The sequence below is a fragment of the Corylus avellana genome, chromosome 11, assembly GCF_965113065.1.
Source record: "Corylus avellana chromosome 11, dhCorAvel1.hap1.2, whole genome shotgun sequence".
NCBI lineage: Eukaryota > Viridiplantae > Streptophyta > Magnoliopsida > Fagales > Betulaceae > Corylus > Corylus avellana.
Genome location: NC_142500.1, coordinates 17,679,354 through 17,693,921, shown reverse-complemented (window position 1 = coordinate 17,693,921; position 14,568 = coordinate 17,679,354). Strand labels below are relative to the sequence as shown.

Here is a 14,568-nt window from a genome sequence, read left to right as displayed (position 1 = left end):
ACATTTAGAGCATTCCCAACAGCTTCCTCAACATTTTTCTTACATTTAAGGATCAAAACTACTTTTTATTTTCCTATATCAAAATATACCCCAATAGCTTTTCTTAAGCATTTTCTATATTATTAAAATATTTATTTTTTATAATTATATTATATATATGAGATGAGAGAGAATTGTGAGACATGAGAAGAGAGAGAGGAGAGAAGAGAGATAATTATTTTTTTTAATATATTTTAATAATCATAAATATTGCAATAGTGAAACCCAAAAGTAGCAATCATAATGTTTAGGATTTATTTAGGGAATCTGCCGTGTAATTTTTTTGGACATATTTTTTAAATTTAGGGAACTGCCTTATAGGGAGTCTGTTAAAAATGCTCTTATTGAGAATTTTGGCCAACTAAGTAGAGCTTAAACAAAAAAAAAAAAAAAAAAAAAAAAAGAAGAAGTAAAACTTAAAGTAAATGGTGAGCGCTTTGAAAATCAAAATTGACATTTTTTTTTAATTTAATTTGGAGTCACTTTTAAAAGAAATTTAATATAAATTTTTGTATGTTTTTTTTTTTTTTTTTTAATTTTTAAATTTTAATTAAATGTGTTTTTTTTTCCTTGGTAAACGAGAGATAAGCAAAATGAATAGATAAGCTTAAAAAAATTAAATAACTTTTACTTTTGGGTTCTTGATATTTATTATTTAACTATTTTAAAAAGTGCGATTTAAAAATAATGATTTTAAAATATGCACTTTGAAAACATGATTTTTAAAATACAGTTAAGCGTTTAGAAAAGTTACAATTTTACTTTTAAAATTGTGTGTTTTGTACTACACCATCACTAGAGAATTGATCTAACAAAAGTTAAATTTAAAATAGAATAAAGCGCTGTTAAATGGCAAATTTTGTAATTTTTTTTTTCTTTTCTAAATTTTAAAAAAGAAATGGTGTTAAGCGAACAAGATTGGAATCTTTTGCTCCCCTAAAACCAAGTAGGTGGCTTGTCCTCCTGTCTTGAGCTATTGCCGGTTTTGGGAGGGCTGAATTTTTCAAAGGCTGCTCCTTCTTTTATTAAAAGTCGCAGCTGCTTTTTCAAAAAATTGTTTTAAAAACTTCAAAGCGTTTCATGAAATCGATAAATAATAATAATAATAATTGTTTAGGCTCCTGTTGGATCGAAAATAAAATAATTATTAAAAAACAAATTTATTTGCAAGTCTATTTTCCAAGTCTTCGTAGAATCATAAGCATACTTAAAGCTTCAATTAACCAATAAATCCTCTTGAATCATTCCAGAATTTGACCTGATCCCTTACTTGTCTAATACCTGTAGAATGACGAAATGCATGAACTGAAAGATTGATCAGGTAAAATCTTTGATGCATTAATGGCTTGAAAGAGACTCAAATTGGCTCCTATTTTTATTACTGTTTAGCGGGTGCTTTTTGCTTTTCGTTCGAAAATATGTTTTGACGTGATATAAAGTTGATTTATAGGTATTTCGGGCTGAGCTGTTTGTTAACATTTTTATTTCGAAAATATAAAAAAGAGAAAAAGAAAAAGTGTTATCAAACAAACTTTATTTTTTCTCCGATTGGGTTAGAAAAAAGTTCTCCTACTCTGCTTAAGAAATTGATATTTGTACTTAGAGCACGTAATTTTCATAAATACCTATAAATTACCAGGCGTTTTAAAATAACCCTCTGAAAATTCAAATTTTTAATAATGGGAAGCAATGTTATACAAAAAAAAAAAGATGAAATATAATTTTTTTTTTAATTATTTTAAAGCGTAGATCTTTCCCTAATCCCAAGGAAGAAACGTGAAGGCATCTGAATGGCTCTCACATTGATGGATAGCCATCGAGTGGGGCACACCATCTGTCTTTAAGAAGCTTTACGAGTCGCATCACCATACACGTGTACATAAACAAGTAACAGGAGGGAACAGGTACGCACAATCACAAAAGTAACAGCAGAATATCAGAGGACGTGGGTGGGGGTCGCCATGTGCAACCATGCCGACCGGGTTTTCCGCTCGTTACCGTACACACAAAAAAAAAAAATCTGAGGGCAAAAAAGAAAAGAGACCCTTTGCTTTATCGAGTAAGCCGTTGGCGGTCTACGTGGCACCCACTCCTGTAATTGGCGCGCTTTTTTTTTCTTTTTTTTTTTTTTTAATGTTTAACTTGTAGTAAAAATTTGTTATTAAATTAATATTTGTTAAAAAATAAAATAAAATCCACTTAATCGCCTTGTATTACCACCTAATTAATAATATACCTTTCAAATTATCAATTGTTATAATTTACTCTCTAAACTATCAAAACAATGATAATATACATGTACTCTCAATTTTAACAAAATGATAAAATTATCCTTACTAAAATAAAAATAAAATACTAAAATTTATTTATTTTTTTTCAAAATTTTAAGGATATTTTTGTTTTATTAAAAATTATATAGGAGTAATTTCATTATTTTGATTGCATTTAGGGGATACAATGTCATTGTTTTGGTAATTTTGGGAGGTAAATTATCCTAATTGATAGTTTAAAGGATAAATTGTTATTAAAGTAATAATTTGAGAAGATTAAGTGGACTTAAAAAAAAAAAAAAATAAATAAATAACTAAATAAAATAAATAAAAAAGGAGAAAAATGGATTTTGGTTTAAGGTGTGTTTGTGCGAAGTTGGACACAAAAAGTTAAGGATGTTACGGAGGAACCAAAAGCTGCGGCTCTCTGCTCCCGATAGACACGTATATTTGGGATCCCAATCATGTGGCACATCTTTTTAGGGCCTCTTTAATCATCTTTTGTCTTTTCTTTTTTGGCATTTGATTTCGCTAATAAAGTTGTGTAAGTACCATCAATTTCATTTTGCTTTCAGAAAAGAAGAACAAAAAAAAAAAAAAAAAAAAACTATTTGGAAGCAATTTCCACCCTATAGAGTATTTTCTTCTATTAACTTATATATTGTAATATTAGTTTTTTTATTTATTAAAATCTTGAATTCAAACCCTAATGATGTGTTAGAGCAAGGAGGAGTTCTTTTGATGTAGCAATAATTTTATGCCTCTATAATTTTTTACTTTTAAAAAATACCTTTTTGACAAGTGGGTGGTAACATAAACCCAAAAAGGGGGGAAATGACTTATTTGATATGTATAGGACTTATGAGAGAAGGGTGATTTGCTCAACTTGCCAACAATAGGGGCAACTACAAAGGAGAACACCATCAAGAACAAAAGCAACTCTTTTTTTTTTTTTTTTTTTTTTTTTTCTTTTGGTGAAATTTAACTAGTTTAATTGTGGAAAAAAAAAACTCTTATTGCTATATCAAACACGTAGAATTGATTTAAAAGAAATAAAAATGTTCTGCTAATGCTTTCTAGAGAGTATTCGGAAAACGTGTTCAAACTCAAAACCCATCGTAAGCACCCTTGCGAGTGAATTACAATCAGTTGTGCTCAATTTGTATAATATTTAATTGAAATAAGAGATAAATTATAGAGTCAGGGTTCCGACTTGAGACTCAAAACGTATATTATGATATTATATTATATTATTATTTATTTTGTAAACTTAAAAACTAAATAAAAAATGTGTGAATTTAACATAATTATTATCATGTAAAGCAAGTATTGCCTCCGTAGAATCATACCAAATTATAACAAAGTTCAATCTTGGTTGAATGGCCCCTCCAAAAGAAATATTGAGACCGTTGAAGGCTTGAAGCCACAAGAAGAAAGTAATGCATTAAAATATTGCACGTGTCCCTACCACTCATCATTACATCTTTGAGACGCACTAATGGGACCAGAAATATGCATCCAAAAACCGCCCTTTCCCTCTTCTCTATTTACACATCATTCACTTGCCACTTTAGCTTTCTTTACCCTAAAAACTTTTGCCCTGTGGATTATTACAATGTTAAATTACTGTTTGTCTCAGAAGTATAAGTTAATAGTAAGAAATAAATTTAATAATTTAATCAACGTTTTAATAAGAAGTTGATATAGACTTCACTTAAAATTTTTCATTGAAAACCGGTTTGTAAGGAGACATATACATATGTTTAGGATCGTAATATAACACTACGTTTTGTGGCTGACATTGACACTATGTTCATACAAAATGTCAAGATATATTAATTCGTCCTCTAGGTCGTACCTTCTAGACTTGGTCATAGAGTCTGATACCACATAATACAAATTTCAAGTAGAATTCACTTGTTAAGAATCAACTTGCAAGAGGAGTATACCATAAAGTTTAAGTATAGATCATTATGAAGTACAAATTTTTTTTGCAATTTTTCGAACGTCAAATTGCTTTTGTGTTTTAAGTGGTGTTTGGGTTTTTTTTTTTTTTTTTTTTTGGCAGGGGGGTGTTATTTCTCACTTTTCCAAAATAGATACATCTAGCTCTCTATTTTGGCTATCCTCTTTTATTATTTAATTTAATTTTCTTTTCTTTTTATTGAGAAGAGAGAATGTTAAAATTAAAAATGCTTTATTTTTATATTTTTGTTCACTCGCCATTAGAACAACACACAAAATAATTGTTTCTCCAAATTGTTAAACCCGATAAAGCTCATTTTGCTCCCATTAATCGGATGAAAATGCTCTATAACATTATAAAATTAGAAGACAAAGCAAAAATTCTAATAAATAGAGCCGCAATATTAGCTCATAAGAAGGGTTAAGGGCTCGTGTAGGTTTGTGCGGCCTCAAGCTCTTTGCCTTGCCTTCGCTAGCAACCTTTTGTGGTCGATCGATTTTATTTTTTTAATAGATCAGATCATTTCTTTGACCCATTTTTGTTCGTTACTTTATTACTTATTTTCTGTATCGTTTTCTAATTGTTTAATGACTGTTGTTTAGGTTGTTCATTTCCTTTTTCTTTATATAAAAAATAATAATAATAGTTTGTATGAAAAAATAAATTAAAAAAAAAAAAAAAAAGAGAGAGAAAAAGAAAAGCTAGGAATGATTATTATTTCTCCATTACAGGAAAATTCTCCCCAACGATTCCAAGGTTCATTTTTTACAGCAGAGACTTTTTTTTTTTTAATTTTTTTTGTTGGTAAAGACGACTTCAATTATGACCTAATCATATTCCTTCTCGCACGGCTTAGAGAGTAAGAGAGAGAGAGAAAAGCTAATGGCGTCAACTTTCACCAACCAAACCCCCACGTGAAATCCTCTCTCTCTCTCTCTGTTTCTCTCCTCTGTTTCTACTGCTCCATCTTCTTTTACCATGTTTTTTCTTTCTTGGCTAAATCCACCGCTTAATTTGGTTCTTCTGTCTCATCTTCTTCACCCAACCAACCAACCAACCATCTCTCCAACTTTCACTTTGAACAATGGAGAACGAGAGCAAAGCTAAAAATTACACAACCCACTTTTACTCTTTACAATATTCTTGGAGCCCACTTTTGGCTTCTCTTTTTATTTTTCCAATAATATCTCAACATGGGTTTCACTTCCCTCCTTTCTCTAGGTCCACTGGTCAGGACAGTACCATGGAAGGGTCGGAGCTTGCTCGTCCGAGAAGATATTGCACGTCTCCTCTGCGCTGAAGAAATTGTGCTCCTCCATTTTCACAAACTGCGTCGAGAACGTTTTCTGAAACTGAAAGCAGCTGATCGGCGGCTGCGGCGGCGGCGGTGACGGCGACGAGGACGAGCAATTGAAGGACCCCATGAGCTGCTGATTTTGAAGCACCCCAGATGAAGAAATCGCCGCGTTCGGACTGTTATCCTCGTTCAAGATCGCGCTCGAGTCGCTGTCCGACGAGCCGTCTTTGAAGTGATCCACCGTGAAAAGTGACGCTGCTCCAACCGATTGGTTGAAGCAAAAGTTCAACTCCTTGGAGTCGGATGCAGTTAGCGGAGGAGTGTCCGGAGCTGCTTTGCTCTGTTCGATCAGTTTGTTGTCGGATTCCGGGGCGACAATCTCTTCCTTCACTGAAAGGCTGCCCACTGTGCTATCTTCTTGGAGCTTTGCTTTCAATTCCCTTATCTGCAGCACAACCCAAAACCATTGAAACCTCTGACAGTTCAAATAAAGTAATTCTAAAAATAAAGGCCAGATTTTATTCGACCCGTGTGAAGGAAGCGATTTTGCACCGGAGATTTAGTCGGGTGATGAAAATAAAGATAACAAAGAAAATTAATTGTAATATGCGTTTACTGAGAAGAAGTAATGAATTGAGGATTTGTATGGTACCTCTTTGACTAGAGCATCATTGTCTTGTTGGAGGGAGTCGTGGTTAAGCTTGAGAGCTTCGTAACTGGCTTTGAGAACGCCGTAGTCTCTCTCCAATTGCTTGGTTTTCCAACGGGCACGGCGGTTTTGGAACCAAACAGCAACTTGCCTCGGTTGCAAACCAAGTTCTTGGGCAAGCTTCACTTTTCTCTCCGGTTCGAGCTTGTTTTCCACCTCGAAGTTCTTCTCCAAGGCCTTGACTTGGTCGACGCTTAATCGGCGCTTTTTCTCGGCTATGTGGCCGGATTCTTCGACGCAACCTTCTTCATCTAAGCCGTCCAGAATGGACTGGAATTCCCGGCCGTAGGGATGGTTGTTTCTTGGACTGTGTTCCTCTGCATCAATGGAAAACAAACGGACAAATTAACGAAAAGGAAAAAAAAAAAAAAGAAGCATGACAGGTTCCAAAACAGGAAACAAATTAAGCGCTAAAGTGTTTGAAAATTATCATCAGGTGATTGGTCATTAAAAAAAAAAAGTTGAAGAGAAGGAAAACACACACATGGGTGTGTCTGATCCAAAGAACACAACATTGAAAGAAGGGATTGTTTATAAAAAAACCTGTAGTTGGGCAGATGGACATCAAAGCACCCAGGGAATCTGAGCTGCCAAGTCTCTTCATGACTGAAAAGAAATCAGATCAGAGTCCTTTTCTTCTTCTTCTTCTTCTTTCTTTAGTCTTTGTTAATGTTTTTGAGTAGGATCTTTTAAGAGGTGAAGATTTCAGTTAAAGAGAGAAGGTTATGAATAAGAATCCCCCATGTCTAGCACCACACCAACTTGTGGGAAGCTGTATACAACTGCACAGCCACTTCTCTCTGTTTCCTCCCCCTTCTTTTTCCGATTTCAATAATTCCAACTCTGAACCCATCAAGAAAAGAAAGCAAAAAAAACCCCAGCAGAAACACCAACCCAATAAGCTATCTGGCTAACCCAACCCAACACACAAGGAGAGAAGTAAAAGTAATCAAACACTACACTACACTCCCTCACTCCACTCTTTCTCTCTCCACATCATTACCCAATCAACTTCAAAGCTAAAAAATGTTTTTCCAGGCTATTGTTATAGTCTATGACTGTTCATCTGCAATGGAGAAAATAGAGAAGAGAGAAGTGAGAAGAGAGAGAGAGAGAGAGAGAGAGAGGGAGGGAGAGGGTGGAGTGAGGAGAAGAAGGTCAGTGAACCAGTTCACAACCCAGTTGGCCTTCACACTTTCTCTCTCTTTAAATAAACCCCACTTGGGTCTGATGTGGGGTTAGAATCTTACTGGGGTTAGGTGCACTGCAGTTGGCTCTCAAGTCTCAAATGAAATGAACCCAAAATTCAATCCAAATGCAACTCATGCTCCACCGCCTATACCCGGTGGCCTTCCGGTTTTCGACCGTTTTTGTGGGCAAGATTTTTCTTCCGAAACGATGATAAAAACGATGTGTACGGCTCGGCTTCTCACGGCTCGGCTCTATAGCCGCTCATGAAGATTTGGGTGTCGTCAGCGTATCGTGTCCTACACACTACGGCCTGGTCGGTGTGATCAGTCGGCGATTAAAAAGAGTTCAATAGTGATGATGCACACGAGAATTTCAGTACACCGCATCACACCGAACGTTTTTTTTCTTTTCTTTTCTTTTCTTTTTTTTTTTTTTTTTTTTTAACGTTGGGTCCAATGAATTTAGCTTAACTATCGTAAAAATAAGAGGAAAGTTTACATAACCCCCTCAAACTACCACTGAATTGATAATGTCATTTTCAAACTTTTAATTGTGACAATATCCCTCATAAATTACCAAAAATTGTCAATGTTCCCCCCAATGACGAAATTACCCATAGTAAAATTTAAGAAAAAAAAAAACTAAAACTTTTCGAAAAAACCTAAAACTAACAAAAAAAAAAAAAAAAAAAATCCAAACGTTGGCGAATTTTTTTTTAAAAAAATCAATTTTATAAGAAAAAAATTAAAAGAATTTCTATTTTTTTATATAAAAATTGAAAATTTTCGTTTTATAATTTTATTTAAGTAAAAATTTACGTTTGAAAAAAATAAAATTTTTCGTTTAATAAAATGAAATTTTTTGTTTTTTAAAACTAAATAAAAAAATAGTTTTTCTTTTTAAAAATAAAAAATAAAAATTTCCGTTTTAAAAAAAATTTTAAAATTTTTGTTTTAAAAAAATTGTTTTTTTTTTAAAAAATATTATTTTTAAATTAAATTTTTTGTTTTTTTTTTTTAAATCTTTTTTTTTTTGAATTTATAGGGGTAGTTTTGTCTTATTGAGAAATTTATAGGGCATTTTTGTCTTATTGCTAGTCTTAGGGGGGACATTGACGATGTTTTGGTAGTTTAGAGAGGACATTGTCGCAATTGAAAGTTTGAGGGAGACACTGTCAATTGGGTGGTAGTTTGAGGGGGGTATGTGGACTTTACCAAAAAAAATAAATTACAGCACATCTTTGATATTCTTTTCAACCGTTTAGATCTTTTTTTAAAAAAAAAAAATTAATTGAACTATTATTTGACGTTTGTTTTTGGAGTACGTAAAATATATTTTAAAAATCGTATGCTCTTTTAATTTTATTAAAAAAAAAGTGAGAATTATAAGCTCTAAAAATATATATAACATTAATAGTCATTATTGTTTATGAACAAGGATTCTCAATTCATCAAACTGTAGTAGATTTGGCCAACTAGTGAAGGACACTTGCATGGTATTAACTTCGATGTCAAGTTGGCTGATTCATAATATTAGTCGTGTTGCCCATAACGCAGCACATGGTTTAGTGAAAGCTGTTGTTAAACAGACCATAGATCATGTTTAGATGGAAGAAATTTTGAGTTATATTGTAATGTTTTGTTAAAACAATCTGCTAAATCTTCTTGATTAAGAAATGAAAGTAATAGTTTTTTTTTTAAAAAAAAAAAAATTCTCTTATTTCTTTTTTTTTCTTTTTTTTTTTTCAATAGGGTTAGCTATCTATGTTAAGCAAAGGAATAAAGCTACACTTATTTCAACTTCTTTACATAATTTTTTCGTACCCATATATAGGTGGCTTAACCCTAGCCTCAAATGCTACTCATTTACACATTGCTTCTACGAATTATTAGACGTCACACTCAATACCCTTAAACTATCAATTATTGGAAAAAAAAAAAATAATAATAATAAATAAACACACATAGAATGCATGTATTTAATTTTTGTTAAATTATGAAAATACCTTCAAGTAAACAAATAAAAAAAAAAATTAGATATATATAAAGGGATGGTCAAACGTACTCTGCCACTTCAAGAACTTGGGGTGAATCGGTTACCCTTGAGTCAGACGAAGATGACCGATTCATAGATGGTAGTTTGTAGGGGGAATATGTAAATGATTAGTAATTAAAAGAAAAATTAAATGTAATTAACCCATGAAAATAAGAAAATATATAGAAGCATCATATCGTCAATGAAAATGGTTTGTTTTATACGAAAAAGAAGTAATGAGTTCTTGTATTGTAATGGCAGTACGAGTGATAGGTGACCACCTCAGCTTAGCGGCAATGACTGATCATCTGAAAGGTCGGTCAATGGGCAGCAGGTTTTGTTCAGGACCATTAGAAGGGATGGACCACGGGTGAAGACAAATATTGGTGGAAAAACTTACTAGAAATTTCTTACACTAATTTGGATAAATAAAATATATCTTAAATGCAATATATAAATAAATATATGCTCTTATTTCTCTTAGAAAATAATATTTACCTAAGACTAAGGGCATGTTTGAAATTGCGTTTGAGGGGCCTAAAAGGGTTTTTAATACTCAAAAAGCTCGTTTAAAGAAAAATGTACTCGTTTGGTAAAAAAATTAAAAGAGCTTTTAAGGGTCTAAAAAACTTAAAAATGACTAAAAAACACTTTTGATAAAAGTTTAAAAAAAAAACTTTTACACAAAAGCTCTTTTTAACTTGAAAACTTTATAAAAAAAAAAAAAAAAAACTTGAAAACTTTATTTCTTAGACGCAATCTCAAACGGGCTCTAAAATGACACCATAAAAGCACCTAGGATTTTCATCTTACAAAGTGTCTATATCTTCATTTTACAGTTTTAAATGAGTAGTTGAAAATGTGAATTTGTCAATTTCAAATAAAAATCAATATATTCAACCAAATAAGATTCTTAAATCTATAACGTTATTAACCAAAGGAGAAACTCAATTTATAATGTTATGTAAAATTCATATATAGGTTAGTTGGCACAAGGGACAGAACCACGTTGGCTCTAACTGGCCCCACAATTTTTTTTTTTTATATATATATATATATATATATATATATATATATATATATAAAATCTATAGAAAATATTGTAAAATTAAATTTTTACTTCTCAATTTTTTTTTTATTATTATTATTATTATTATTATTATTATTTTTTAAAGTTTTGTACCCTCCCCAAAACCAAAAATTCAAGTTATGCCCCTAGTTAATGGTGAGGAACGCTATTATCGGCTACAGCATAAAATAACAACGTGTAAGCTGAATAAGCCGAATCCCAGCTACAAAAGCATATATCCATTATCTTGATATTTAATTATTGAAAAATTATATTTACCTTCCTCGAACTTACCCTCCAAGATGCAATGTTTTTCTCAAACTTTAAAAATTTACTTGGTTCTTTCACTTACCTCTCTCATTAAGATTTCCTGCTTTCCCGTGGTCCATTGCAAAGGAAATTTATTTATTTATTTTTTAAAAAAACAAATTTTAATTTTCACAAAATAATAGGATATAATGGACAGTTTCTTCAATTTTTGTAAAATTGTAATGAAGTACCCTAAGTGAAAGGGCCTAGTAGTTTTGAGGTCAATTATAACTTTTTAAAGTTGAAAAAGACTTTACAATTTGGATGTAAGTGTAGTTTCTTCAATAACATTTTTAGTTCTTGCATTGACAAGAGACGGGAGTTGCCGGAGCAAATACGCCCAGATGTTGAATAACACAAAAATTCTTCTGAACAGTTTTCAATCGTAGCTGGTGGGACAAGTTAAAAGAAATGCAAATGAAGCAGTGTATAGGTTAACAAGGTTGGCTATTTCTCGGTCTTTAGATCAAGTTAGATGGAAGATTTTCCTAATTTATTGGTGATATTGTTCTTTTATATATATATATATATATATATATATATATATATAAAAGAGACTTTCAATAATCTAGAACATTAGCCTAGACTTTTGAGCTACAAATAATGTGAAAGTTTGTATATTAACTTATTCTTATTTGACTCCTGAGGAGTTTTCTTCCCAACAAAAACCCACTTCAACTCATGAAAATGCTAAAAATATGTTGGGAGCAATATTTCTCTTTCTCTTCTTTTTGTTTATATATATGATGACTACAATTGTCCAGTCCGACAAGGCAACTATAATTTATCTACCAATGGGACAAGAGAGATAATTAGTAAACTACTTTTTGAAAAAAAAATAATAATAAATCTCGTACCTGGTAATTTAAAAATACTATTGAAAAAAAAAAGGAACCTTAAAATTAAATTAAATGTCCTTTTCACCTGGTATGAAGAAATTAAGTAAAATATTGACCAATCATTGAATATAAAAATAATCTAATTAATATGGATTACGAAACCATGAGTTTATAACGTTTAACATTAAGAATATAGCTATAAATTAGTAAGCATTTAATTCTTTTAATAATTGGAGCTTTAGCAACATATTTAATTTTCGAAGGATTTGATGGGTTTTTTAAGTCGATTTGAACTAGACCAAAGGCTTCTAGATTCACATCCAAACCAAGAATCTTTCACTTTATCTCATTGCACCTTGCTTCACTTATTCTTTTTGGATTTGTTTTTAGGCATATTTCACCTTGGTTCAAGTGATAATAGATGGGTGAAAATGGAGTAATTTTAAAGCTTGGGAAGATCATTTGTTAGGCTATATGGAGACTGATTTTGTATCTGTTCCGTACGGAGCCTAGTTTTGTATATGTCCCGGTTCGTATCCGACCCAATTTAATGTTCCGGTTCGTATCCGACCCAATTTAATGTTAAAAGTCCTACGATTTAAATGGGTATTTTTTTTTTTTTTCTTTCTTCTTTCTTCTAGGCTTAATTAGTCCATAGAGTGGAGACTTGGACCCATTTTTACAGTCTTCCCAAAAGTGAGTTGATATATAGGTAGAGGAGAATTGGCTAATGAACTTTATTGTATTGACAATTTTGCCTAACGCAAGAGAAAGAAAATAACTCAAGGAATTTACGAGTAGTTCGGTGTTAGATACCCTCATCCACTACTCGGAATATCCCTTAAGACTATATTGTACTCATTAACTTGATTTGTCTATAATACAAAGATTCATATTTATATAGTTAAATACAAGTATAATAATCAAATCTCATTGATTTAATTACAATCAAAACACACACACACACATATATATATATATGGAAAATGTTAAGGTCACAAGATAAATCCAATTTATGGCCAATTTCTCTCTTACGTGTTTAGGGTTTTGGGATTTTGAAAAAGAAAAATTGATAGAGAGGATTTTGGGATTCTGAAAATTTGGAAAAAAAAAAACAATTTATTTGGTTTAAAATTCAAATTTGTTTTACACGTAAGAGAAAAGTTGGCCATGAATTGAGTTTGTGTTGTGTCCATATCAAACCTATATATATATATATATATATATATATATATATATATATCTTACAACAGTTAAATATATTCTTAATCATGTGTATATAAGTTGTTGTGTATCATTCGCTCGTTTTTAAGATGTGTACTTCTACTTAAGGTTTATAACATCCACATGGACTTAATACCGACATGTCTGGAATGAAGATGTATTCGAGCTAGGTCATGAGCTAAGCAGATAAGAACGAATACAATGAAAGATGATCCAATTCAATTGTAGTGACTTTTTTGAAGGAAATTTGGACTTTGTTTGGTCTACGTGGCAAAGAAACACCCACAACGTTATCACACAACAACAAAGTAGATCGATCAGACCGACCAATTATTTGTCAAAAGCTTGTGGTGTACAAGAATGTAAAAGCTTTTGTCACACAACCTCTTGAATGGTCAATTTACAATCTGTCAATGCTTCCTACACGATAATAATATACATATATATGTACAAATCAAAGCCCTTTTATGAGCAATTCCCAAGCTGGGATTTTCAGGCACAAGTGGGTTTTTAGCTGTAAGTGTTCTCATCATATCATAGAGATGATGATGAGCTTGTTGATATGGTGATGAAGGGCCCACAGTTTTTAACAACAACAGCAACAACACGTGTGAGTTGGGTTATCAAGTCTCCACATAACCCCACCCATTGGGAAATTGCTGAGTTGTGAACATGTGGGAGATCTCCCACTCCTCATAAAACAACCTCAAAAGCACTCAATTGCTTTGCATTAAGGAAGATTGCAGCAGAGAAAGATGAAAACTTTGTCCTTTAAAAAAGCATTTTAAGTGGATACAATCTGGACCACTGATTAGGTCAAATTCAACTTTGTTTAACGTCTCAGGTTCTAGTCATGAAGGAACAACTTATACGCTCGATTAAAATATCTTGCCAGAAGGAACCAAATCGGTCGGTATCCGACGGTTGGTTTTTCATTAATTGTTCATCTAGATGATACTTTTCCTGCACTTAACAAGTCCATTGGCTTATTCTCTTGAATTGGGCAAATGGGAAAGATTTGCACAGCCTGCATGGAGGATGGTGATTGAATATGGGGCAAATAATAATTGGGGTTGCTGACTTGCTTGCACAAAAAGCTTTCTAGACGCGACGCCGGCCATTTTTGGGTTTATTTCCTCTGTTCATCTTTTTCTTTTCCATGCGCGCATATGAAAAGCACAGAAAAACTTGGTTGATTTGGGTAATGATAACCCTTTGAAGAAACCCACAAAGAAAAAAAATGATTGAATTTTCCAACAAGTAGCCACTACTTATCATTGTCCAAGAGCATTGCACTTATCATCAGTGCCCAAAAAAACTGCTGCCTCCTGCTGTTTTCATTGTTCTTGACCCAAAAGGTGAAAACCTCGTAACAAACACACAACCATCCATGAAAATCACTTCAAAATGCTTTGGTACGGCTTGGATTTGGGCTTATATTTTGAGTGTGGTTGGACGACAAGAAAGTTCTATAATAGGAGCACTAGAACTGCCAAACGTACCCAGAAGAGATTGATTTCAATTTTCACATGATATAATCATGTTTTTTCAATGTGCAACACGTGATCTAACTTAATTCATTTGTTTAAACTTTTGCAAAAAGGCAAGCTTGACCAGAAGA

At 32.2% G+C, this 14,568-nt stretch overlaps 1 protein-coding gene across 1 annotated transcript; it reads right to left on the bottom strand.

Annotated features, from left to right (window-relative positions):
* Positions 1 to 4,964: 4,964 nt before the first annotated feature.
* Positions 4,965 to 7,466, bottom strand: HB6 (homeobox protein 6). Its single transcript, XM_059576118.2, has 3 exons — positions 6,825 to 7,466; positions 6,225 to 6,598; positions 4,965 to 6,017 (listed from the first exon to the last, which is right to left on the bottom strand). The coding sequence occupies exons 1-3, from the start codon at positions 6,883 to 6,885 to the stop codon at positions 5,493 to 5,495; spliced, it is 960 nt and encodes a 319-aa protein (XP_059432101.2). The 5' UTR covers positions 6,886 to 7,466; the 3' UTR covers positions 4,965 to 5,492.
* Positions 7,467 to 14,568: the final 7,102 nt, after the last annotated feature.

Coding starts and splice junctions, on each gene's coding strand:
- HB6 (XM_059576118.2), bottom strand. CDS start 6,885: ATGAAGAGACTTGGCAGCTCAGATTCCCTGGGTGCTTTGATGTCCATC. Junction 6,599..6,824: donor GTCCATCTGCCCAACTACAG/GTTTTTTTATAA, acceptor CCATTGATGCAG/AGGAACACAGTCCAAGAAAC. Junction 6,018..6,224: donor ATGATGCTCTAGTCAAAGAG/GTACCATACAAA, acceptor GTTGTGCTGCAG/ATAAGGGAATTGAAAGCAAA.